Source organism: Lactuca saligna, chromosome 8 (assembly GCF_052625555.1).
Source record: "Lactuca saligna cultivar CGN05327 chromosome 8, ASM5262555v1, whole genome shotgun sequence".
Lineage (NCBI taxonomy): Eukaryota > Viridiplantae > Streptophyta > Magnoliopsida > Asterales > Asteraceae > Lactuca > Lactuca saligna.
The window spans coordinates 7,578,633-7,605,507 of NC_136424.1; the positions used below are offsets into that span (position 1 = coordinate 7,578,633).

At 33.2% G+C, this 26,875-nt stretch overlaps 3 protein-coding genes across 6 annotated transcripts; 1 reads left to right on the forward strand and 2 right to left on the reverse strand.

Annotated features, from left to right (window-relative positions):
- Nucleotides 1-4,185: 4,185 nt before the first annotated feature.
- ADF7 (actin depolymerizing factor 7) lies at nt 4,186-5,547 on the reverse strand. The gene is made up of 3 exons (XM_078969252.1): nt 5,339-5,547; nt 4,749-5,008; nt 4,186-4,644 (listed from the first exon to the last, which is right to left on the reverse strand). The coding sequence occupies exons 1-3, from the start codon at nt 5,339-5,341 to the stop codon at nt 4,494-4,496; spliced, it is 414 nt and encodes a 137-aa protein (XP_078825378.1). The 5' UTR covers nt 5,342-5,547; the 3' UTR covers nt 4,186-4,493.
- A 1,927-nt stretch (nt 5,548-7,474) lies between these two features.
- On the forward strand, nt 7,475-10,797 carry LOC145008311 (uncharacterized). 2 transcript variants are annotated; one of them, XR_013663356.1, is made up of 12 exons: nt 7,475-7,631; nt 7,725-7,872; nt 8,047-8,165; nt 8,249-8,497; nt 8,692-8,847; nt 9,022-9,108; nt 9,246-9,357; nt 9,442-9,585; nt 9,668-9,798; nt 9,873-9,965; nt 10,129-10,212; nt 10,292-10,323. XR_013663356.1 is itself a non-coding variant. In XM_078966932.1 (12 exons), the coding sequence occupies exons 1-12, from the start codon at nt 7,563-7,565 to the stop codon at nt 10,673-10,675; spliced, it is 1,578 nt and encodes a 525-aa protein (XP_078823058.1). In that variant the 5' UTR covers nt 7,478-7,562; the 3' UTR covers nt 10,676-10,797. The 2 variants fall into 2 exon arrangements, 1 of the variants encoding a protein (XP_078823058.1); XM_078966932.1 differs by lacking the exon at nt 9,873-9,965 and adding an exon at nt 10,544-10,797 and having other exon boundaries at nt 7,478-7,631; nt 10,292-10,438.
- Nucleotides 10,798-11,611: 814 nt separating this feature from the next.
- Nucleotides 11,612-21,081, reverse strand: TPP2 (tripeptidyl peptidase ii). Of its 3 annotated transcripts, none has more exons than XM_078971133.1 (25): nt 20,626-21,081; nt 18,858-18,936; nt 18,693-18,766; nt 18,499-18,608; nt 18,301-18,381; nt 18,142-18,228; nt 17,904-18,046; nt 17,678-17,828; nt 17,035-17,604; nt 16,790-16,911; nt 16,633-16,712; nt 16,463-16,524; nt 15,801-15,961; nt 14,153-14,963; nt 13,916-14,065; nt 13,758-13,843; nt 13,613-13,664; nt 13,393-13,527; nt 13,227-13,304; nt 13,026-13,118; nt 12,854-12,946; nt 12,670-12,768; nt 12,465-12,557; nt 12,149-12,361; nt 11,612-12,069 (listed from the first exon to the last, which is right to left on the reverse strand). In XM_078971133.1, exons 1-25 carry the CDS (start codon nt 20,957-20,959, stop codon nt 11,911-11,913), a joined length of 4,116 nt encoding a protein of 1,371 aa, XP_078827259.1. In that variant the 5' UTR covers nt 20,960-21,081; the 3' UTR covers nt 11,612-11,910. The 3 variants fall into 3 exon arrangements, with proteins under 3 accessions (XP_078827259.1, XP_078827260.1, XP_078827261.1); XM_078971134.1 differs by having other exon boundaries at nt 12,149-12,349; nt 20,626-21,080; XM_078971135.1 differs by having other exon boundaries at nt 12,149-12,352; nt 20,626-21,080.
- Between the last annotated feature and the right edge of the window lie 5,794 nt (nt 21,082-26,875).

The following is a 26,875-nucleotide window of genomic DNA, read 5'->3' on the forward strand; positions in this document are numbered from 1 at the left end:
GTCTGACTGGTACGCCTTTCGGCCCTCAGTCTGTCCGGACCGCTCAAACTGTCTTACGTTACCCTGAACCATTCGTCACCTGACGGATGTTATAGATGTTAGGTAGGTTAAATTGTAATATATTGAGTTGTATTTTTCCTATTGTTTTTTTTTCACAATTTTGGTGAGGTTATAAAAGGTTATTGAGCCAGATTGTTACAGGAGTTTTAGGTCAACACTAGAGAACTGATTCCTACACCGATGCTAGAGCGATGAAACCCGATTACATCTTGAGAGTGACGATCAAACGTGAGATCACACACCTTTTTTGATAACTATTGAACACTTAAAAAAGAGCTCTAGGTGATCCCATACATCTACTTTCTCCTATCTACAAAGGTTTTTCATTGTATGGACTTTCCAATGCGGAATTCAATTGACTTTCCCTCCTTACTCGCTCGAAGAAGTTTTTTTGGATTGTGGTTTATGGTTTCAGAAAGCAACCAAATAGAAAGTTTATGGGGTTCAAATGATATTAATTATGACCATGTTGACTAACCTTGACCAAGTTATATGGCTCCGCCCATTCTTTTTATTCTTATCTTAGTTCATCTCGAGCTCATTTTAGTCTTGTCTTACATGAGGACAAGTAAGGTTCAAGCTAGGGTGTTTTGACATGTTCATTTGATTTACTTATTTTTATAGTTTATATTTTAGTATGTTTCATCTCAATTTTAGTTAATCATTATTGCATATTTTCCTTTTTCTTATTTTTCTTCTATATCGAAAACTTTCTAATCTTTGAGTATAATTTCAGATTTTTAGAAGACTAACGTGGAGCGGAGATGATCAAGGATTACGGGAATAAAATGGACTTGAAGATTGAGGAATCTTGGGCTTGGTGACTTTTGGAGATGAAACAAATTGGGCTAGTTGGTGAATGGAAGATTGAAGAAAATATGGGCCTTTAACTTAAAGAATATGGAAACAACATTTGAGTTTATGGATTCGGTTGTTCAAGTGGGTGTTCGAGCTATGGACAATTAAAATGAGGCAAATTGGGATGAATTTGAAGCAATCTTGAAGAATATTTAGGCCTACAATCATATGGAGAAGAACTGGGATAGTGGGCTAATGTAATGCAGTAGAAAGAGCTTGTTACAACTTTGAAGCAATATAAGGAAGCTACTGGGTGAACCATAGTTGACATCAAAGGATTACGTACTTCACTTTGTATGCACAAGGTCCTTATAGAAAAGGACTACAAGCCTTCCAGAGAATGTCAAAGGCCTTTGAACCCTCTAATGATGAAGGTTGTGAAGAAATAAATGTTGAAGTTGTTGAATGCTGGAATGATCTATCATATATCAGATACCAAGTAGGTAAGCCCAGTCCAAGTTGTACCCAAGAAGAGAGGTATTATCGTTACTAAGAATGACCAATGTGAGTTAGTACCCACTCGTGTGCAAAACGGGTGGAGAGTTTGCATAGATTATAGAAGACTCAATGCCTCAACCAGAAAAGATCATTTTCACCTCCCTTAATCGACTAAATGTTAGAAAGATTAGCGGGAAAGACTCGTTATTGTTGCTTGGATGAGTATTCTGGTTTTCACCAAATACTTGTTGCACCTGAAGATCAAGAAAAGACCACATTTACATGTCCTGTTGGAACATTTTCATATAGACGGATGCCTTTTGGGCTTTGTATTGCACCCTCCATTTTTCATAGGTGCATGGTGAGTATCTTTACAGAGTATGTTGAGGATATCATTGAGATATTTATGGATAATTTCACTATGTGCGATAATTCATTTAAAGAACTCTGGGAAAATTTAAAGAGGATTTTGAAAGGATGTACTGGGACCAACCTAGTTTTGAATTATGAAAAGTGTCATTTTAAAGTTGATAAATGTGTCATACTTGGTCATGTTGTGTCTTCTAAGGGTCTAGAGGTCGATAAAGAAAATATTGATATCATTAACTCTTTACCTTATCCCACTTGTGTTCGTGAGGTACGTTCCTTTATTGTCCATTCAGGTTTTTATAGAAGATTCATTAAGAAATTCTCCAAGATAGCTCGCCCTATGTGTGAACTCTTACAAAAAGATGCAAAAATGGAATTTTTCAAAGAGTGCAAACAAGCTTTTGATCAGTTGAAGGAATTATTACACAACACTGATATTTCAATCACCGGATTGGATTTTACCATTTGAAATCGTGTGTGATACTAGTAATCATGCAATTGGTGCAGTTTTGGGACAAAGAAAAGATCAAGTACCTCATGTCATATATTATGCTTCCAAGGCACTCGATTGTGCATAAACCAACTATTCCACAACTGAGAAGGAATTGTTGTCTAGTTGTGTTTGCTTTAGAAATTTTTTGTCAATATTTGTTGGGTTCTAAACTGATTATTTATTCTAATCATGCAACTCTTAGGAACTTGCTTGACATGAAGGATTCGAAGCCTAGACTCATAAGATGGATTTTTCTCCTCCAAGAATTCAACATTGAGATCAAGGATAAGATTGGAAAAGAGAATCCTGTCGCTGGTAATCTAGTAGAATTGTCTCTCCTGATGACTTAACTCCCATATGTGACACATTTCGGGATGAACACTTATTTTCAACAAAGTTTCCCTGTGGTATGGCGATATTGTGAACTACATCGTCACAAAATCGTTTCCACCAGAAAGAATTGATGGCAAAAAGATAAGATTAAGAAAGAAGCAAAGAGATATGAAGGGGACGAAACAGACTTATGGAAATATTATGCAAACCAAATGATCAGACGACATGTTGAACAACATGAGGTATCTTCTATCTTAGCATTGTATCACTCTTATGCTTGCGGAGGGCATTTTGGTCCTCAAAGAACTGCAAGAAAAGTTTTAGTGAGTGGATTTTATTAACCAAGTATTTTCCATGACTCATATGTTTTGTATGCAAGTTGTGACAAGTGTCAAAAGACTGGATCTTTAAGTTCAAAGGATCACATGCCCCTTAACCCCATTTTAATTTGTGAAGTTTTTTTTATGTTTGGGGTATTGATTTCATGGGTCATTTTCCATTATCTTTGGGTTTTACTTACATATTGTTGGTTATGGATTATGTTTCTAAATAGGTGGAAGCTAAACCTAATCCTACTAACGATTCAAAAGTTATGATAGATTTTGTGAATGCTAACATCTTTTCCAGATTTAGGACTCCAAAAGCCTTAATCTGTGATTGTGTTCACACTTTTGCAATTGTATGCTGGAGAGTTTTTTGAAAAAATATGGAGTCATTCATAAAGTTTCCACATCATACCATCCACAAATAAATGGTCAAGCTGAAGTGAGCAATCGACAAATAAAAGGTATTTTGGAGAAGACGGTGAATCCGAACAGGAAAGATTAGAGTGCTTATCTCGATAACGCTTTGTGGGCATACCGCACTACATTCAAAACTCCTATAAGGATGTCTCCATACTTCATTATCATTGGAAATCCATGTTCATTACCCGTCGAGTTGCAATATAAAGCGTATTGGGTAGCCAAACACTTCAACATGGATTTAGATGAGTCAGGAAAGAAAAGAAAACTTGATATTCATGAACTTGAAGAGACCAGAAATGAAGCTTATGAGAATGAAGTCGTTTACAAAGAGAAGACAAAAACATATCACGATGATATGATTTCCCGTAAGGTATTTGAAAAAATGCGAAAAGATGTTATTATTTGTGAATCCACAAATTCCTTCTTAGTATCACTATAAGAGATCGAGCATAGACGTCGTTCGTTTCTCTCTTTTCCAAACCCTAAATCGATATATAAAAGGTAATTCTAATATGTTTATTCCATGTCAATAAATATAATGTTATTTTATTTGCCAACTAATTGTATACCGAATGAATTTGGTTACCTCTAATAAGAATTGAACAAAAGCATAAGTTCGTTGGGGTTTTTTTAGACAAAATGTTAAGTTTATTGAGTTTTTTTGAACAAACAAAAGACGATTGGGGTTTTTTGTACAAAATGTTAAACAAAAATGTTAAATTCGTTGGGTTTTTTCTTGAACAGACAAAACATGATTGACTTCCATTGTTAAACAAAAATGTAAGTTAGTGGGGTTTTTTTTAGACAAAATGTTAAATGCTAAATTCATTGGGTTTTTTTTAACAAACAAAACATTATTAAAGTTTTTTAAACGGTTTGGAAAAGATGTTGGCTTGTAAGTCATACTCCCTATAATAAAACAATGCATACATAAATACACGTATGGCCCGTGGTACAAATAAAGAATCCTTTTACATAAACGAAATCAAATTTCTTCAAGATTGCAATACGAGGGCATGGTAATGTTACATTAAACTACAACGATGGATGTATATTTATTGGCGAAAAGAGCAAAAGAGAAGAAAAAAAAAATCAGACATAATTAATAACAACGTTCATGCATGCGTATGCATCATGAAGACAAATTAACAATAAGGAAAAGCTCATGATCAGATGAAGCTTTTTCTCGTAAGTGATTAGAGTGCTCGTGATTTTACAATGTCGAAGCTCATCTCACTTGGGTCCGTGGCTTGCAACTCGACTTGGATTCCATCCAATTCTCTCTTGAATCTGTCCTTAGAGCTTGCATACACCATCTTTGCTCTCACCTTCGCTGTATCTGGTGCCCTGTTTTTTTTTTTATTTATAAACATATTCAAAGTTTCAGATGGAATATAAACAAAAATCTAGTTAATTATTGGAAGAAGAAGAAAAAAGAATTGGTTAGCAACCAAGCAATAAAGAAGATCTTGCTTTTCTGGCAATTCTCATCAGTGATAAAGTCAAAGTCAAAGACAGCATATCGACATTCGTCACGAGGGAGAGAGTTTGTGAAATCCTCGTAGCTCTCATCTGGGCTTCCGATCTTATCCACAATCACCTGCTGCTGTTCGATCTTGAAAATAATGAATCGGTAGTTCCTCTTTGCTTTTAGCTCCAAAAACTTCAACTTACATTCGTCATCCACAGCCATGCCAGATGCCGCGTTCGCCTAACGCCCAAACATATATATATCATCATCACAACAAACAAAAAATATAAAGTTCATCATTACAATGTGCATGGATCATGCAGAAAATAACGTAAAAGTTAATCATGATTAACATGAAAACAAACAAAATACTCTTGTTTCTTGATACAACAGACATGAATTTGTGGCATATTTTTCAAGAACGAGTACCATGGGAAAGGATCATGCATGTAGAAACACACGATAACGTTAAACAAATCCAAATCTTTGAGGGTTTTTTTTTTTTCTGCGTTTTTTCATGTAAATGAGATGGATTGATATGATAGAGGGAGGAAAGAGATGCATACGTACCATGGTTGTTGGAGTAATGGAGGAATTAGATTGACAACAAAATTGCAAGAAAGAAAGAAAAGAAAGTATGGGGGAGAGATGCTTGAAAACTGGAGAAGTTTTAGTGAAGGAATTAGATGAAAGAAATTTGCGGGGAAAGTAGAGATCTTAAGGGGGAAAATTGAAGGTTGAGAAATTCGTCTTTCAGCCTCTTTTGCCTGACCACTCATCCACTCCTATTCCCATTATTTCATTCTATGGATAGTATTTTTCTAATAACATCTCATCTCCTTAATTAATTAATATATATAGTTAAATATTTACAATACTTTTAACTAATAACACAAGAATAAACATGTTTGGTTGTCAAACAAAAATATAATTCATAGATATCGGAATATTTTAACTGTTTTTTATGTTTTATATTGTTATTTTCTTCCATGGAAAGTCATAAATAGTTTATGAAGGGTTAACTTGCGCACTAAAACAACTTACATCGTGCGCGCAAGCATATTATGTCCATGACTAATTAAACCTTCACTCCATATCTTTTCAAACCATTTGATGTTTAATAATCATAAATTCGTAATTACGGGTGTCTATAAGACTATTGGGTGTGGGCAACGGTGTTTCCATGTTATGACATGTTATAACATGAAATGAGGGTTGTGTTTCCATGTTATTAAATGTTATAATATTGTGTTAAGATGAGAGAGAGAAAGAAAAAGAGAAAAAAAATGATTTGATTGGGTGTTATCTCTCGTTTCCGTTACCACATCTAATAGCACAAAGATAGGGCGGTGTTCCGGCTCTTATCTTACGTTTTTAGACGTTTTAGGGTGTCACGTTATAATAATAGGAGTGGGTGTTGCCCACTCCTAGTAGTCTAAAGATGTGTCACATGGGCGACCGCATATAACTCATGACATAAGCAGATCCATTGAACAAAAATATTTAAATAATTAATTAACTCCAAAAGAAATCAAAAAATTATTGTTTATTTTATTATTTCATCAGATAACTTATAAAAATAAAAATAAATTCATAGAAGGTGGTTAATAAAAATAAATATATTTTAAGATAATACTAATAGATATCAGTTATCATATACAATATATTGTGAATCTTTTATTTTTTAAGTTTGCTTGTATACATAATTGATGATAGTGATGTTTGTCCGTTGATCAATGTAATTCAAGAGGTTGGATGTACCGATATGTATGTGACCTAGTTGAAGGTGATGGTGATAACCAATACAATGGGAGAGGAAAAGGCTCTTGTGAAAACATATCTAGCATAAATAGAAGCAACAACCCAACAAGTAATTTTATCTCTCACACTTTACCTCAGTATTATAGTGTTCATGAATATGGTACTATTTTCGAAAACTTAGTATAATCACCGATTTACTTTGTGGATCCTGGAAATTTGAAGTATGTTGATGAAGATGATATCGGTATATATCTTTATGATGTCAGTATAGATGATAATACTGAATACCGATAAGAAGTTCTACTTAATCATGTCAGGAAACATGATGATACTTTATACCAATAAGAAGTTCCACTTATGAGCTATGTCAATCTAGCACGTTACGGGGATCTGATAGATGTTAGTTTAGATGTAACCGACCTAAAAAAAGAAACTTCGATCCAAAATGGTCGGATGATGAACATACAAAAAGGTATTCAAATAACCTATTATATGGTATGCCCCTATATTGTTGTGTTTAGTTTTAGTTTTATCGGTTTTCTGTTTCGGTTTTGTTCATCCCTAAACATTTAGTCTTGATAATCAACGTAAATGTATACATAAAAAGATAACTTCTCCAGAAGAGTGAAACTCCCCAACATAGGTACCATACTACCATCCACGAAGTGTAAAAGTTGTTTTACATTTTTTGCTTTAAATATCTAACCTACGAAAAGAAAAGTTCGAAGAGTATGTTGTTGTTTTTTTGGTATCCCAAATCAGATTTTGTGAAGTCATATACACTTGTACGTATAAAAATACATAAGAACCAATTTTAATAAATACTTATTGGAAAAACATACCTTTTGTAGGAAAAAGGGTTCGAACCTGTAACCGTTTATTCCCATCCCAACTCATGTAATTTACAACTGAGCCGCCTAACAATTACAAATAGGTACCCTAAAATTAGATTTATTTACCTTATTCGGTTACCTTTGTTGCTTTCATCTTCCCGCCCCTCCCCCTCTGCTCCGGTTTAACAGAAACGCCGATCATGGTGTCGCCGCACGGAATCAAACTGGCGGTGCATCTCATCTCCGCTTACTTCGGCGATATCGTTTCTGTAAGTTCCTATTAACCTAATATCTCCTACTTTCCATCAGTGTTTTTCCGTCGAAATTATCTCCGAGTTGTTTACAATCACATACGATTGCAGAAAGTATGCGAATGTCTTCTACGTAAAGGAACACTATCACTACAGCAAGTGCTACGATTCACAGAACTCAATAAAGAAAATGCTACCAACGCTTTACTTGTGTTGATTCAGCATAATTGCGTTCAAGCCTTCAGCATTGAACAACAAGGTACTCTTTCCTTTCTCATCAGTTTTTTTCTTTCATTGGTTTTTATGTTATACATCAACTTCAATGTCACAGTGCTTTTGCAATTGATAGTGTTAATTGAGTGCTCAATTTGTTTTAACGTACGGATATTTGTGCTGTTTCAATAGTAAATTTAGATATGATATGACAATACAGGTGGATTTATGGAACAACCAAAGATGGTGACTCATTATATGGCCTTACATGACAACATCATCCACCTTATGAGGTTCAGTAAGTTTTTGGCAATCATATCAGATGAATTTGGACAAGAGGTAAATTGGATCGGTTCCTTCTATGTAACTATCATCATTGTACAACTTTCTTCTTAACAGGATCACTTGTTTGTTTCTGATAGTGCATGGAGATTTTTGAAGGATTACTTCAACATGGTAGGTTATCAATGAATCAGATCGTGGACAGGTATAAAGATAAGCATAAGTCACATACAAGTGAAGAAAATAGCACTGCTGCTAATGTGGCACATGAAAACTTCAATAAACTTGCTCAGGCACACTATATTGAAAGATGCCCTGCTCGTGAACCATATCTTGAATCAGAAAAAGAAGATGATACTGCTGGAAAGAAAAAAATTGCCAAGTCTAAGGTAAAAAGTATTTCTACAACCATTATTACATAATTCTTGCCTTAATCCTCACAATGAATAGAAATAGTGAAAAAGAAAAAGAGCTAACTGATAATAACTATGGTGATTCTGATCTTATGCTTAAACCAACTTCCATTGATTTTCCCTCAAATGTAGATTTCAAGAAACTGATACTAAATATAACCTGTTTTCAGATGAATGATCCATCACAAACCCTTGAAGCACGTGCATTAGCTGCTGCAACTCCTATGGAATCAATAAGATTTTTAGTTGAAGCAGATACATTTACCAATGTTGCGCCTGATGAAAATACCAAAAAAACATCTACTACAGAAATAGTCGGAGAAAAGGTCCGTTTTGTTTTTATTTTCTCTTTCTCTTATTTGTGTAATAAGTATATCAGTGGTTGCTAAGGTTTCAAATTTACAACTTGAAAATGGTGTCTTGAAATATCAAAAAAAAAAAAAAAAAAAAGTGCTACAAATGTTGTGACATATCTCATATGGATATACTGTTCTTCACAGCGCAAGAAAAATTTCTTGGAACCTGAAAATAAAGAAATCCTTTGGCGCGTCAATTTTGAGGAATTTGTACGACACTTTCGCCACAAGGTTGTTTTTTTTTCCTTACACTAAAAAACATATTTAGCTTAAACTGATTCGATAATAATAGCATGATTATATATATATATATATATATATATATATATATATATATATATATAATATATATATATTGTGGTTTACAGTGTTGTATTACCCATGTGACAAGATGTATGGATAATGTAGCCGGCATTGTTCTAAGTGCAATTTTTGAGGCAACTAGAAGAGATGAAACTAAAGTGAAAATGGAAAAAACAGGTATGATACTGATTGCATCTTTTTAAACTTTTTTCTTGTTATATTTGGGATTCTAACAACATTTTTAATAATTTGGGTTGATAGTTCCTCTTCCCATGGATAGAATATATGAGGAAGCAATAAAAAGGGAAGAAGGTCGAAGTTTGAGTTTAGAGCGTGTTAGGGATTCACTTCTCCAATTGGGATGTGAAGTCGCCATAATTGGGATAGATGAAACATATAGTATTGGTAAGTCAAAGCTTATAACCTATTTATTTATGATCCATTAAAACTTGGGTTATTATTTAAATTGTTAGTTATTGTTTCACAGATTTGAAGAAGATCATTGATGAGGCTCAAGCTCAGGAGGTTGAATCTGTTGTGCTGAAAAAATATGGCAGGGAGGCTTATAGGATATTTAGATTATTATTACAATCCAAAAGGCTATGTGAAACTGATCAGGTAGTCAAATCTTTTTCTTTTTTTTAATCTTCAACAACTTGTTAGTGTTTAACTACTGTTCATATTATATATAGGGCAAATTGCAGAGAATAGCAACCGACTTTCCTCTATGGGCAATGTACTTTATTCAGTTATTTGTTACATATTGCTATCATTGGTAAAGAAATGTAAGTATGTTGCTATTATCAGCCAAAAAACATAATGAAGTAAGTTGCTATTATGGGTAAAACTTAAAAGAAATAAAGTCCATTGCCTATATTGGTTAAAAAAGAGTAAAGTAGGCTGCTATTTCGTTTCCTTCATTTTTTCCTTATGTTTGGGTTTTTGTAGATATGGATGGCTACATTTGTTGATAAGAAAGATGCGTTGAAGATTCTATTTCAGCTATGGAACGACGATATGTTGCATATGGAGGTACTTTTTGTTTCTGTTTTTAGGGTTGTTGAGAATTAATGTTTACCATGATGATGATGACGATGTATGTATGGTACAGAGAGTTGCAAATGAAGGACAGAAGTTGGAAAGTTTGTGTTGGAAGTTGATTAAGGTTTCTGTTTGGGAACAAGTTTTAGATGACATGTATCATGCTGCACTCAACTTAAAGCTTCGCCTTGTTCATGAGCTTGAACAAGCAAAACAAGTATGATACAATTTTATTTTATTTTATATATTTTTGCTTTATTACCATATATATATATATATATATTATAGGGTTGCTTAATTTGTGATTATTATTTTGTTACAGATCCTTCGTAAAGGAAAGAGTGTAGGAGACAAAGTGTTGGAAAAACGCAAGAAGGTTGGAGAAAAATGGGAGGTTCTAGATTCTTCTCTCATGATTCTTGATGATGCGATTATGCAATTTCATGACTTTTAAAGTAGGCTACTCTAGTATTATTGTTCTTAATTTTTTTTAAACCATCTTGAATAAGAAACTTGGATACAAGTGCTTTCTGGTATTTCGTTGAAGAATTTTATTATCGATATAATAACTATGAACTATAAGTCCCATTTACAAATTTCTTAGCTTTCCTAAATTTGTCATTTCCTTATTAGTCCCCCTTTGATTTTCGTCCCAAAGGGTTTTGTTTTTGCTATTTTTGTCCTAATGTTTTGGATCTTTGTTGCAAGTAAATGGCTTGGACTAAGATTGTAAAAATTGCCTGGGATCATAAATAGTCCCTTTAATAATTTTTGTATGTATTTGTAATAAAGTGTTTGTTAGCCTATTAATAATTATAATAAAGTCTTAATATTTTAAGTCAGTTTAGTGTAATCCATATATTTATTTTTTGAACACAAAAGTTCCAATTATCTAAATTTATAGGATAATTTTTCATTTGAAAGAAAAATAAAAATTGTTTTATTAATTTGAACAAAAAATAAAACAATTATGATTTTTCTATTCAAAAAATAAAAGTTGAGATTAAACTGTGTATTTACCTAAAATATTAAAACTTTATTGGAAATTTTCATTAATTATATTAATATTCTCTCATCCATTGATATGATTTGTTTCTTTTAATAAATAATAAACTCTATTCTAATACAATTTTCTATTTTCTTGCATATTATAAAACATATATATCCATTAATTCATACCGATTTTTTATATTACAACACAATGTTTAAAAATGACTTAATTATTTTATCGTCATTAAAATTTGTAGTTTACCACTCTGTTTAGTTTAGCAGTCAACAGACATTAAAATACAAACAAAATCTTCTTCAAATGTTTAGCCCACATCTTCTATTGCAGATCTAGAAAAACAAAATACACTACTGTTTTTAAAATTTAAATAGAAGAGAGGGCTGGGACCAATGACTACTGATTAGTGTAGTAGTTATTTTCCTTTACAGTTGAAAATGAAATACAGCAACCCCTACCCAAAGTAAGGAAATATGGTGAACTCCTGTCCATGACATTTTTTAGTTTTTTACAAACACCACACATTTAATCAATGATAAAGACATACATACATACATACATATGCGCACGCATTTATTTATTAAATTGTCTCATCTGTATGAAAGAAAGTCGGCAAGTACATATATCATCATCATCATCTAGTAGTAGTAGTAGTAGTGGAGAGAGGAGAGAGGAAGGTAGAATTAGAAAAGGGGTAAGTTTGGTGGGAAGCGAAGGAGCATCCATTGTTTCTCGTATGTCACGAGATGGCCCCATCCAATCTCATCAAGCAAACATATTCTTTCTTCATAAACCTTCTTTTGTGGGGGATCACCTTCTTCTTCCATCATCTCACCAATCACCTACACACACAGTCCAAGTCCAATTTAAGTAAAAAGATAGAATTATAAATTAGTATTATATTATAATTAAATATTCAACCTTGAGTGCAGTGCCAAGCCTTCCACTATGCTTTTCCCGTATTATGACAAGAGTCTTATATTTAGGTGATTTTTTGTCCGCCCATTTCTGCAACTCTTTAAAAGTCTCTTCAAACAGATCTCCATCAGCAGTCGTCGTAGTAGTAGTAGGCTTGTCCACAACTTCTGCACCTAAGTTTGCAGCCAAAGCCGCCATCTCACCCTGCTGTAGTGTCTTCATAATTAATACATACATATACATATACATATTATAAAAATATACTTTATAAAGGTTTTACTAATACATAAAAATATAAAATATGTAAAGAGTAGAGTACCTTTAGGGATGCAAGTTCCACTAAGGCTAAACCTTTCTGGTACAGTGCTTCAACCAGCTGTTCAACTCGACTCTCCATCTTCTTCCTCGTTTTCTACACACATAATAAGTTAATAACCAACAATCACTCTCTTCTCTTCTCTTTGCAAAAACTTTTATCAAGAAAACCAAACCACAAACATAATACTAATTACTAATAAACCTACCTCAAATTCTTCCTCTTCAGGGTCACCTTTCATGGAAAGCAATCGTGCCAATTCATCTCTGTCAATACTCTCCACTACCTCATTCGCTGCACCAATTATCTGATAAAACAAATACCATATCACTATCACTATTATCTCTCTTTTCTTTCAAATAAAACCTGGCTGCTGCTAAATCAGTAATTACCTCTTCATAATGATGTACTTTATCTTCCACTTCTTGGGAAACCAATCCCTCCAATATTTTCGCCAATAATGGACTATATTTTGGATACTCCGCCTTCCAACAAGTATAAATTACATCAAATATTCATATACCATATTTTTGCCTCAAATCAAATGACTCCACTACTACATACCTTGAGTGACACAGATAACTTTTTCCATTCTGCCCGTTCATCTTCTGTACCTTGTTTCAGACTTCCAAGAACCTTTATCTTCGTGTCACGCACCTTTACAAAAAAACCAAATATATATATAGTATTTAGGAGGATGAGGAGAGGATAGGAACCAAAACTAAGTTTGAACTTTGAAATTTCCTTCATTATGCATATGCATACCTCTTCCTCTAAACGTTCCGAGACACTTTTTGTTGATGCCTTGCTAGAATTAGAACTCTTTCCCTTATCCTCATCAACCTGTCAAACAAAACAACAAAACAACAATTTAACTTAAGTAATAACATTACTAAAAGAAAAAAAAAAAAAAAAAAGGAAACAAACCAACCTTAGTTGGTGGGACTCGATAAGATATCTGATATGATACAGGATTCTTTTCAGGGTCATTTCCTTGGTCTGTAACCTCAGCTGAAGGCTTTCCATATGAAATTGCACCAACCAATACAGATCCTTCCCCAGAGTTCTATAACCAACCAACCACATAATGTCAAACTCAAACACAAAATTACACCCAATTTGCATAAATCACCCAACAATGTTAAACCTACCTTTGGAATCTTGTCCTTAGTCGGAGGCCCTACATAAAATGCTTCTTTTGACCTACAACATAAACACCATACATATATATATAAACAACATGGGAAATTTGTAGAAAAAGAAGGGAAAACATAGAGTCATGGTTAACAAACAAACCCAGGGTCTAATGTCGACGACTTGAAGCTGCCACTACCCGTGACTGGACCATCTGGTTGTGTATAAAAGCTCAATTGCACAGCCTCCTGCCACAATAATAAGTAAAAATATAATAAAAGGATTTTAAGTTTTGTATGAAGAAACAAATTAATTATTACCTTGTCCAATTTTCTCTCAATGAACAACACTAATTGCTTCAATTTCTCCAGGTACTGCACATTCTCATGCCTCAAGTGCAATTGCAAATTGTATTCACCCTTGGGCAGTTTTGCTGACTCCGGGTACACATCACCCATGGCATACACACGCTGTAATATTTTTTTTTTTTTTTTTTTTTAAATTACAAAATATGACATCTATAGCAATTAAGGACATGACTTGATTAAAAAAAATACCTTGTTAGAATCTGAAATCATATAAAACTGTGATTCAAACTTATTGTCATAGATACGGTTGTTAAGTAAAGGTATCTGTGGTTTCACATCAGCTCCTTCTTCCAATTTGAACTTATAAGTCAAAGTCAACGCAAGTATCTGTTTCCCATTGGGTAATCTATCTCTATCTGCTGAAAGAGCACTCATTTTTACATCAACAGGCCGATAAGGAACCCTAATCTTGTTTAGCTTTGCGATTGGAATAAGTTTCTCAGATGATAACAGAGCTTGTGCTTCGATTCTAACAGGCGCTTCACTTCCATCAAGGATCACTTCACTTCTGCTAAGATTTATACCATGGAATGCAATCTCAAATTCCACAACAGCAGTTTCTTGACTTCCGATTCCGCTTGACCAGAACTGAGCAATTGCTAATTCCATTGTCCGACCAGCTTCTACAGAAAAGGTGAAACTCTTTGTGGATGGAGATGAGAATATTGCAACACTTTCCCATTTTATAGGCCTTCTTAGTGGGGAGAGCTGCACAACGTCTATGTAGAATCTTCTAGAAGTGTCAAACCCTGATGTACGCATGGTTGCTTCCACCCAGGTGGCGCCATATGGGACCTCGATGTATTTGCGAACAATATGGCCTGGCTGGAAAGATAATCCAGGAAATGTAATTAATGGAGGCCGAGCTGTTAAAATTTTTGGCTTTGTGATGGTGATTGGAATACGGAAAAGCGGACCCCGCCATGGGGCTTTACAGTCTATCCCGTACACTTCAAAATAGTGTAAACCGTCACTAAGCTTTGTAGGGTCTACAACCACACTGGTAACAACAAAGAAATTAAGGAATTACCAAATGTTATTATTGTATGATGAAGAGAAGCAGACTTATATGGGTTAATGGATTAACTACTTAATCTCGACAGCTATATATGGTTGGTTTCTTTTTTACCAACTTAATAATTTAATATGGACTGAGAGCGATCTAATGTGTTAAGCCAAAAAATCTGGCGTAAGTGAATTAAGACACTACCCCTTTACCTAATCTCCCCTTCTTTTTTCCTCTCGCATTAAAACTGATGAATATTGTAAGAACTGATAAATGTGAAGAAAATTGTTTGTCGGAATGTAAGGGTAAAATGATCATTTAGTTTCATTCAGACGGTTTATTTAGTCTAGAAAGAAAAGAAAAAAAAAAATCATTACACATTCAGTCACTTTAACCTTTACACATGCAGGAAAAAAAGATCTTATTTTCCCCATTATGTCCTATATGAGTAAAGTGGTTGAATGGGTAATGATGCTTCTCTGGATAAAGTGTCGTATACAAAAGCTCTCTTTTGTTTCTTTCTCTGGACAAAATAAACTATCTGAATGAGAATAAATGAACATTTTATCCTAACATTCCAAAAAAAAATCACAATATTCATCAATTTAACATGAAAGGAATTGTAAGGAGAAATAAAGAATGGCAAATAGGTAAGTGGTCAGTGTCTTAATACGTTAAGCCAAGTTTTTTGGCTTAACCATTAAGTCATGCTGTCCAGATTAAGTCAAAAGAAAAGAAACAGTCATATATGATGTATAGCTTTCCAGATTAATTGCTTGACCTATTAAGCCCATTATGTCAAAAGAGAAAAAAGAAGAAACAAGCCCTTACTTGAAGCTGCGACCATTATAAGTGAGAAGAAGAAACTCTGGAGCCTTCACCACGTCCTTGTCTTTTCCAGTAGAATGTAACTCAATGCACTCTTCAAATGGAACCAATTGTTCCAAATTACTTGCACCTTCATGGAATTGTGGTTCAACTTGCACTGTCCACTGTTTGGATTAGAATTTTGTCAATACAACAATTATGAAGATATTTAGTTCTACAACACAATGATGTGAACTTATCTAACTAAGTGATCATGTTATGTTTTGAAGATTATTAACCTTTGAAAAAACCACCCATTAACTATCTGTTACATAAATGTTTAGTGTTTACTACTTTTGCTCATTCGCTCTGCAACAGAACTGTCTCAGATTTGTAATTCTCTCGATCAATTAATCATTAGACACTTCTGATAAACCTAATGTGTGCATTGTGTGTCTTCATTATACTATTCTATAATCTGGATATTGCTATTTCACTAGAACTACAACATGCACCTTTTTGGCATTTATTCTTGAGGGTCAATACAACAATTAGAATGACATGAGCAACCATCTCATTTGAGGAAAATACATTATCACAGTTCATTGAAAAAAAAAGACATTAAAGTGAAACATAGGATCAAGTATCAACATTCTTCTTGATTGGCATTGCAAACTGTAAATCACCTCAGTAGACTGATGGCAATAGCTAGCCTCTCTTAGGTATATGCCTCGCAATGTTGATGCTGCTGCAAAATGAAAATAGTGAATCATCAAAATCAATATCTTATTATCTTATACCAAAAAGTGCATTGCATTGTCAGCCTCTAAGTATAAAAGAAAAATAGCGAACCCACTTGTTTTTCCTGCCTGAGTAATGGTTATCTTATACCAAACGCATGGCAAGTCAGCTGCTTTTTTAGCATACTCAAAAGCCCTAAAAAGACATCACTTGTAAAAGATCATCATAATATAAACATTAAAATAATTCAATAAGAAGGCCAAAAATCTAACTTGTCAATTTGAATAAGGCCTTCTCCATTTGATAGTTTATCTTCTGGCAAACAACCAATCGGAGCACAAGTATTCTCAAGAGCCTTCCTCACACTATATGGACTCACACGAATCCCTTCAGCCTACATAGTTTTTTTTTTTTTTTAACATTATATATATATATATATATATATTATATATATATATATATATATATATATAACTTCACAACAAAATCATAATCCAAATAATAAGATAAATGATACCTTCATGGCACTGATGACAAGAGCAACTCCACCACACGCACAAGGAGAAGACATGGAAGTACCATTCATAAGCATACGCCTTTGAAGAGTCCACGTAGGCACAGGGGCCACAGCCCCACCAGGAGCACTCACATACACACCTAAATCCCCGTCAGCAGTGGGCCCACGACTAGACCATGTGTACTCGAGCCCTTCAGAAGGAGCTTCAACTAAAGCATGTGCACCAGCAGCCATTGCAGGAGACACATAAGCACCAACTCCTATAATACTGGTAGAGGTCCCACCAGGGGCACCTACGGTTGTCAGTGCGGGCCCGTTGTTGCCCGCACTGCTAACAAACACTACGCGGTACTTATTCACCACCTCATCAACAAGCTCAACAAACCTCCCGTAATTTGGGAACATTGTTGACTCTCCATAACTCATGTTGATAAGATCACATTTATGTTCCACAACCGCGATTAGTGCACGTGTTAATCCAGTTCCAGTTTCCATTGAACCTAATCTTGAGTCTCCAATTTTACATGAAACTACTTGCGCTCCAGGGGCAACTCCATTCAACAATGGCTCCTGTAATGTGAATTCACACATGTCAAAATTTGAAAAAGAAAAAAAAAATGTTGTAACTTGTAACAGAAAATACCTGTGGGTGGAAAGCAGTTGCAATGCCAGCTACATGAGTGCCATGTGGCGAGCTATCAGTAACTATACTCAAAATATTACCTTCATTGTAAACATTGGTCACGAAAGTACACGCATCTAATTTGCTAAATACACCGTACTTTCGTTCAATCCTGAAAAATAAATTATGAGTATATCTATATGTATGAAATAAATTAAAATCAAATATGCGAAGAAGGAATGTATACTTAAAATTAGTTAGGGGGACAAAATCAGCAAGTTTTCCACATTTTGGATCATCCTCGAGACTTTGTGTGTCAAGGGCAACCCTCCAGACTTTTCCATCATGCCATACAACAGCATCAATAACAGGGCCCTTGTCTTCATAGCTCTAATACGTGTAAAGAACAAGTAAATAAGTATAACCACATACAAATAAAAATAAAAAGAATAACTTTAATCGAAGAGAAGAGATATAGCATTCACATCTGATTGTTTCTTTAAATAATCAACTCTATCTTGTAGGTCTTCACGAGTCCTTTTTGAAACCAACTCATCGACTTTTGTTTGCTTCTAAAGATAGGGGAAACTTGTTAGATTTCAGAAAAGGGCAGATTGGTAAATATGAGAATAAACTTGGACAACCTTGTCAAACTCTTCAAGTTGCTTCACAGCTACAGCTATTGTTTCTTGATTTTTTTCATCCCATTTTTTCTTTCGCTCTTTCTGTTTCAGATTACAAATTCACATACATAAAAAAAATATTTATAAGAACCGATTTGATAACTTCCAAATTAGCATATGAAATGTTGCTTTTCAAATGACACATAAAGTAGGGCCCACCTTCAAACGAGTAATGAGTGTGTCTGTAAGAAGCTCATACACTAGTTTATATCCCACATGCCAGTCTCCAGAAGGATTACTCCAAGAAGGATTTATAATGAGAGATGCCCCTAATATGAAATCATAAGTAAAAAATTAAGAAAGAAATATTCGACAAGTAATTAGTCATCTAGATCAATATAATGACTACAAACCTGATGCTCCACGGATGCAATTATTTGCATCAGCCTTGACAACAGTTGATGTATCAATATCACCACTCCCAGTGCTGAGGGAAAAGAATAAGTATGAAATAAATGTGTATATATAATATTCTCACATGAAGAAATTAAGAAATTTGATTTGATTTTGATGGATACCAATCAATAACATCTAGAACTTTTGGCTTCCCATCTGAGGTCACCTGTAATCCAGCAGCAGCTGGATCAACACCAGAATCTGAAAGCAGAAAATTTGAATAGGTGGAAATACATTAGTTATTGCAATAAGCTTTTATAGAAAAGAACATAAGAATTATAACAAAACAAAATCTTATACCATGAAGAGAAAAAGACTCGTTCAATTCAAGACAAGTGAACAAATGAAGTCTATGAAAAGATAACATTTATGACTTATTAATTGCATTCACTGATTTAGATGACTTAACTATAGGATCTATCAATAAAAACATCTATTGCTATTTGCCACTACAACTCCTATGGTTCAAGTCAACCAAGAAAGAATTGGTACTTGTTTCTTTCTTTTACTTAATGGGCTTAATCCAGACACATATATATAGGATTGTTTCTTTTTTACTTGTATAAAAAAAACTTAGGGGTTGTTTCTTTTTTATTTAATGAGCTTTATGGATTAAGCACTTAATCTCGATAGCAATACATGGTTGTTTTTTTTACTTAATTTAGACAGATTGACTTAATGATTTAAGCCAAAAACTTGGCTCAATGTATTAAGACACTAACCCTTTACCTATTTGCCCTTCTTTTTCATCCCAACTATTGTTTAAGATAGATGAATATTGTGATTTTTTTTTAGAATGTAAAGATAACATGGTCATTTAGTATTGTTTAGACAGTTTATTCAGTTACAAAAGAAACACTGAAACAGAACTTAGGTATACAGCACTTTATCCAAACAGACATCATTATCCATTCTGCCCATACAGGATTGTATGGGGGAAAAGAAGAAACAGTCCCTTAATTTGGAAAATAAAATTTGGTGGGCTTATGTATTCAGACATCACTTTTCACACATTTACCCTTATAAGTATTTCGACTCTTTGTTAGATTTTGTCTTTTAGACTTTACATTTACAACGGTTTACAAATAAACAGTCATTCATACTCAACATCACTTATAGACAGAAGGGTAAAATGTCTTTTAATCCCATTCAAAACCTTCGTTTGGTCCAAAAAAGAAACGATGTTTATTCATACAGCACTTTATTCTCATTTACTGTGTACCCCCAAACTACCTAAAATCCATCTCCTTGAACATGTTTGGCCATGCATTTAATGCCTGCTCTTGATCATACTCTAAACCAAATAACTCCATAGGAGTTTTTGTATTTGAACTAAGTTCATACAACCAGAGACCATCTTATCATCTTTGTAGACATCATATTATACTGATGAGAACATATAACTAAAGAAGATAATCAAAGGAAGATATTGGTGATTACAAGAGCAATCAACTAACTGGAGCTGTAACAAAAGCGGTATAGGGACTTCTATGTAACTCTCCATAGTAGGTAATTTTGTTCAGTCGATTATATTTTCAGTTTTACATATGTTTAGAAAGTAAGATCTTCAGTTTAGATAGTTCTCTCAGTATATGTGAGAAGTCGATTTGCTATGAGAAATGTGATGATCTAAATTTGCTTATGATAATTTGTTCTGATTTTGCATTGCATCAATCTAATCTTATTTTTCACATGCATACACATAATCAGTAACTAAATATCTTCTTAGAATCGTGAAAAGCCATCATGTGGATTCAATTATTCTCTCGAATGTCCGAACTCGCTATGATATTACTAATCAAATTACAAATTACAGATTCAGTTTTCATTTCGGCAGTCAGAGATAATGAAAACTAACAAAAAAAAAATTGGAGATGGTTATAGGAGTACCAAATATAGCAATAACAACACCACGGCCATCGAACTCCGGATGTGCTTCGATGAATCGGTCGGCTCCGATTTCTTTCTTCGGCATGAGAGAAGCCAAGAACGACGACTCGTTCAGTTTGAACTTACGCAAAGCGCCATTGTTATCGATTTCAGGCGAAGAAGAAGAAGAATCAGGCATTGCCCTAATTACAAAAGTCTTCCCACTGGTGGTACTGGTTCTGGGTCTACTTTTGGGCGTGATGAGTACTCCTCGATGAGGAGGAGAGAGAAACGGCGGAGAAAATGATTGGTATTTTGACACGTATGGTCCTTTAAATAAGCATGCCGTTTGCATTACTTTATTAGAAGGTTGTTTTTGTAATTTTGCGTGTGGTGACGGAGGATGCCGGTTGTGGAAGGCGACGAACCAACGCTCGCCGGGGTTGGTGGGTTCGTTGCGGTGGCTTTGGATATCGTTAAATTACCAGTTCAATACGATTCAAGTTTCCGTGTGGCATCCAATCTCTTGCTACATTGGGTCCACGTTACCTCGACCTCTAAACAAAAAATAATTTAATCCGATAATATTTCAACTATTATCAAAGGTATCAAATGATTATAAGTTTATGATTTTTTTTTAATTGTTCTTATGCACCAAATACATTTGTATTATCAAATTCAACACACTATCATTTGTCTTTTGAAATGTAACAATAAACAAATAGGCTAATTTAACAAGAAAAGCAAAATCCGCAAGTATGTCTTTTTTCTTTTTTCTAATTGGTGTTCACACGCAATGAGTAGTTGTTGAGTGCATTATCAATGCTAAGAGGTTACAAGTACTAATCAAAATATGTAATCAATCATTAAGACAAAGTTGCCTATGTTTATTTCTACAAAAATCTATTCTATATGGATGTTGGGATGCTCGTATGACCGGTTTAGTTTGTAAAAAATTAACCCCTTGCTTAGGGCCTCCACTTCTATGGGATCCCACTTAATCCAAACCTCAATTAGAGAATAATGAAGTGTCAATTAGAATTCTCCAATTTTCATTCGCACACATCTAATCGGCAGAAAAAAAAAGAAACGACTATCTATTGAATGTGACTCACAACTCAACGATTGTTCATCAATTCTTCTTTTTTCTTTGTCATTTGAATTTGATTACTTGATCTTATTCTTCAATTCTTCTTCTTTCTCTGTCATTTGAATTTCTGATTGATTCTATTTTCTGATTCTTTGAAAATCAGAAAAAGTGCTGATTCTATTATTGATTCTTCTTTTTGAAAGGCTATCAAGTGTCAAGACTCAAGAACTCAATTGAATTGGTGATTCCTAAATTTTGAAAAGTAAGTTCTTCTTCCATTCTTGATCTTCTTAGGTTATCTATGATTGTGATTTGTGAATTTGTGAAAAATGATAGTCTATTTATTATCTATGTTAAAATTTGTTATTTTGATGAAATTAAATTTGTTTGATGCACTACACCAAATAGATTACAATTATTTTGATAAAGTTAAATTTGTTTGATACACCCGTATTATAAGAACACTTGAATTCACATTCTAATCATCATTTACACATACAGATATAAATCGTACCTCAAGAGCACATACTTCTTGAACTTCATGGAAAAAATAAGCTTATTTTCATTTAAAATATTTGACTAAAGCAAGTAAATATGAAAATTCCCTGATAAATCACTTGGACCAAGCAAACTAAGGCCTGCTATCCATTCTTAGTGAAATAGTTTTTAGGATAACTTTTGCATACAATATCTAGTTCACTTGATTATTTTTTAGTTAGCTTCATTTTTAGTTTAGCTACATGATGAAATATATGTAAACTGAAACCTTACACCATATCATGGATTTTAAAAATTCTTTTCCAAAAAACTATAAAGAAAAGTTTGTTCTTTATAGTGGGAGTCTTCCATTCAAAACTTATAAATTTACAATGACAGCCTTTTCAATAATTATGGTGCTCTTATTAAGATAAGCTCATAGTTAATAGTATAATAAGTAAGTACATAATTTTTTTTTAACTCTACTATTTATAAATTTTTTAGTTTATTATTGTCAGTCCCAAGTCCGGATAAAGAATGAGGGTTTATAACATCAAGTATAGTAAATGTCAAAGGGCCCCAAATTTTTGGTTCGTTTAGGGCCCACAAACTTGTTGAACCGACCATGGATGCTCGTTAATGCATGTATGCCCTAATGGTTTTGAAAATGATTTTTCATATTTAAGCAATAAAGTGTGTCTAAATTACTTATTTAGGTGTTGTTTGTTTTTTTTTAGAAAAAAAAAACGTCTACAGTCAGCGAACTATATCTACAACCTTCTCCAACAGAAGAGGTAGATCAAACGGTTGCAACTTATAATAAGAAGTTTATTTGTTTTTTAATATCTACATGTTGTTGCAATAAACTGAAATTTAAATAAACTAATTTTACAAATTTAAAATAGTTTCATATTACAATAATTATTTCGAGAATACACGTCCTAGACCATATATTAATCTGTAATAAGAAGTTTATTTGGTTTTTAACATCTACATATTGTTGCAATAAACTGAAATTTAAATGAACTAATTTTACAAACTTAAAATAGTTTCATATTACAATAATTGTTCCGAGAATACACGTCCTAGATCATATATTACAAATGAATTCTTGTTTTTTTGTTAAACATATTATATTTATTCATTTAACCTATGCTTAATTTTGTGGTGGTTAACCTAATTGTTGTTTAACGTATAAGACATGTCATGTATTTAGAGCAAATATAGAAGTCATTTTGCTGATATTATTTATCTACGTCACATCGAATAAAACCAATTCAAATGTTTCTTATATGATTTTTCAAATTTTAATCACTAACTATTAAATTTGAAACCAAAATAAAATTCAACTAAAAATATTCCCTCGTTGAAATATTTCTAACTCAAAATTTTATTTAGTTTTAATCATATGTGAATCAAATATAAAGATCATTGTGATGATATGATTTTTAAAAACGTTTATATAAAAAAAAGTAATAATTGTTAAATAACGATAAATAAAATTGTTAATTTAGCTCAAAAAAAAATGTTCCTTTTGTTAAATTTTCCAAGATGATGGTTATTTTTTCGCTTAGCATCAATAGATTTGGTAATTTAGTGATTAACTTTATAAGTTATTAATATTTAGTTATAGACAATGTGACACAAAAAATATATTTATAGACAAACGGTTGCAACTTGTAATAAGAAATTTGTTTGTTTTTTAATATTTACATGTAGTTGTAATAAGCTGATTTTACAAATTTAAAATAGTTTCATATTACAATAATTGTTTCGATAATACACGTCCTAGACCATATATTAACCTGTAATAAGAAGTTTATTTAAAATTCTCATTTTAATTAAATCAAAAACATTCATTCATTGTTCCAAAAGACGATCAGTAAAAGTATTCTCAAAATATCATAGTAAAATTATAAACAATTATTGCAGAATATTCTCCAGGGAATGTTGCGATTAAGCTGGACCCTTCATTTTGAAACCAGAAGTACATGAAAACACTTTAAACATAAACCGTAAGCACAAAGATTAATGAGTTCCCTAAAATACTACATACCATACAAATCGGTGGGCCAAACCTTGTGGTATATTTCAACCCAACACACAATCATGGGCACAACCCTGGGGTATATTTCAACCCAACATATGATCATGGGCTCAACCTTGGGGTATGTTTCAACCCAATATATATATATCAATAGTGGGCCCAACTTTAGGGTAAATTTGAACCCAATACATAGCAATAGCGGGCCTGGCACTAGGTGTATTTCAACCCAATCACACATGCAAGAGTTACAAAGACAACTAGCATCCTATATAGTACAATCCAGTAGGTCGGCATTGGTGCCTTCGACCCACAAGTACAATGAGAAGACTCACATGAACTACCCAACAGAAGACCAATAGCTACCTCAACATCAAAGTAGCCAACCCAAACTTCCTAAAACCAAACCGAGACCAATCCTTAGTCAAATACTAAATTCTACTCAAGTTTGACAAAAAATCAAACTTTGTCAAAAAGTCAATGGTCAGCTTAGTCACAGTCAACGTCACATTGTGACCATTCCTTGGTCACGTCGTGAGAATGAAATGACATAACTATTTGATTAAGGTGTCTAAGCTCATAACTAAATTGGTATAAACTTGCAAATAGAAACAAAGTCCTTTTTATGTTACCATCATAACTAGAAATGGCTACAAATGATATTAAGAGAGAGAGAGAGAGAGAAAGAGAGAGAGAGAGAGAGAGAGAGAGAGAGGAAGAGAGAATAATATATTATGTAATTAATATATTAATTGGAAATAGATAATTGATATGTTAACTTGTTATGTGATTAATAAATTAACACGAGATCCATAGTTAAATAATTGTTTTGTTAATTTATATGGTTAATAAGAAATTAATTAGAATTAGTTCATTATTAATCAGAATTAATTGGGAATTAACTTGAAATTAATTAGAATTAATTAAAAGTGCACGGATAAATTTTAGTTGTTCAATAGTTGAACAAAAAAAAAAAGCAATTCTAGAAACCTCTATGGCATGGACGGTTTTGGAGGCTCTTTTAGGGTTTCTGGAAGACTGCTGATTGTATAAAACGAAAGGATTTGAATTATGATTAAATATATTATTTAACTACTTCAAATATGCATTTGCCTGCAAGTAACTTAGGCCATCAGTTTTCGTTCATGCTTTTTCCTACAAGCATAAGAATGAAATTTCATCCTCTCTCGTCTCGTCTCGTCTCTCTCTCTCTCTCTCTCTCTCTCATATATATATATATATATATATATATATATATATATATATATATATATATATATATATATATATCTCATCTTCATTCTAGGGTTTTTAGGGTTTTGGGTGTGAGCCATTAGACGTGTCATATTTTTGGTGCTTGTTTTCCAAGGCTTTCAATAAGAAATTTTTTTGGTTATTCACTATAATAATCAAAAGGTATGTAAAATCTAACTCTATGTCTATTTTCGAGTATTTTTAGGGTTCTTGATGTTCATAGGTTATTGTTATCAATAGAGAAAACATCGATCCAAATAGATTGCATGTGAACTTAATAGTCAAGTATTTTTCTGCCTCATGCAAAGATTTATAACATATAAAACTTATTAGTGGTATCAGAGCCATAGTTTTCTAGTTGATTGTGAATAATAGTGAATAGATCAAAATTATGGTTTATAGAAATTAAACCCTAAAAGGCTTGAATTTCGCATAAGGTTAGGGTACTTGAAACCCTAGCCCCCCCCCCCCCCCCCCAATTAAATTTTGAAAATGGCTAGGGTTTCTTAGGGTTTTCTAGTTTCCTAGTCGATCTATATTTATAATACAATAAATTATACTAAATATGTTGAATTGATGTGTGATTGCCCAATAGTAACCCTACTTTGATGGAATGTTGACCATTATGTGCATGTAATTATATAATCTAAAAGAGGGAGGAACCTACAAGACAAATGGACAAAAGGAAGCTAACAATCATATGGGACGAATTACACAGAGTTATTAAGAAAAATGGTGTTGGGAAATTTGACCACTCTTTAATGTTTTATTAATATCTCAAGTTTGGAGCTCTGATTTACCTAAATTAAGAAGTTTTAGAAACTAGACAAAAGTTTCTATAAGTTTCATGTTTTGAGTTTCTATTGATTCTGCCATTTTCATCACCAAAAGGAGCACGGGAGATTAAGGACGCCTATCAAAAGTTAAGGACGTCAACAAGGATGCCAAGCCGTTTTAACCCATTTTTAGTGTAAATCAAGGACGGAAAAAAAAAACATGTAAAACACCTCGAAGGATGCCCAGACATCGACGCAGAAAAGAGCTCCGAAAATCAGTTTTTAGCACTCGCTTAAAGAGGATTTAACCCTAATCGAAAAAGAACTTTCCCTTGCAATTTTCCATAGTTTTGGAGGGTTCCAAACACATTCAAACATTATCCAAACGCATTTTTTGATAATTAATTTCCAAATCCAAGACTACAAATCACCAAGTTTATTAGCATTCAACAGTTGAAGTCGTTCAACCGGTGGATCTTCATCAAATTCCAGATTTGGTTACTCTTTCCCCAAGGTTTCATCGTTTCATACTTGGTTTATCATTAGGATTCATTAGTTTTATAATTTCAAGTTGTTTTATGAATTTTAGTATGAATTCCATTATTTTTTCTTCGAGTTGTTTGTTTTGTG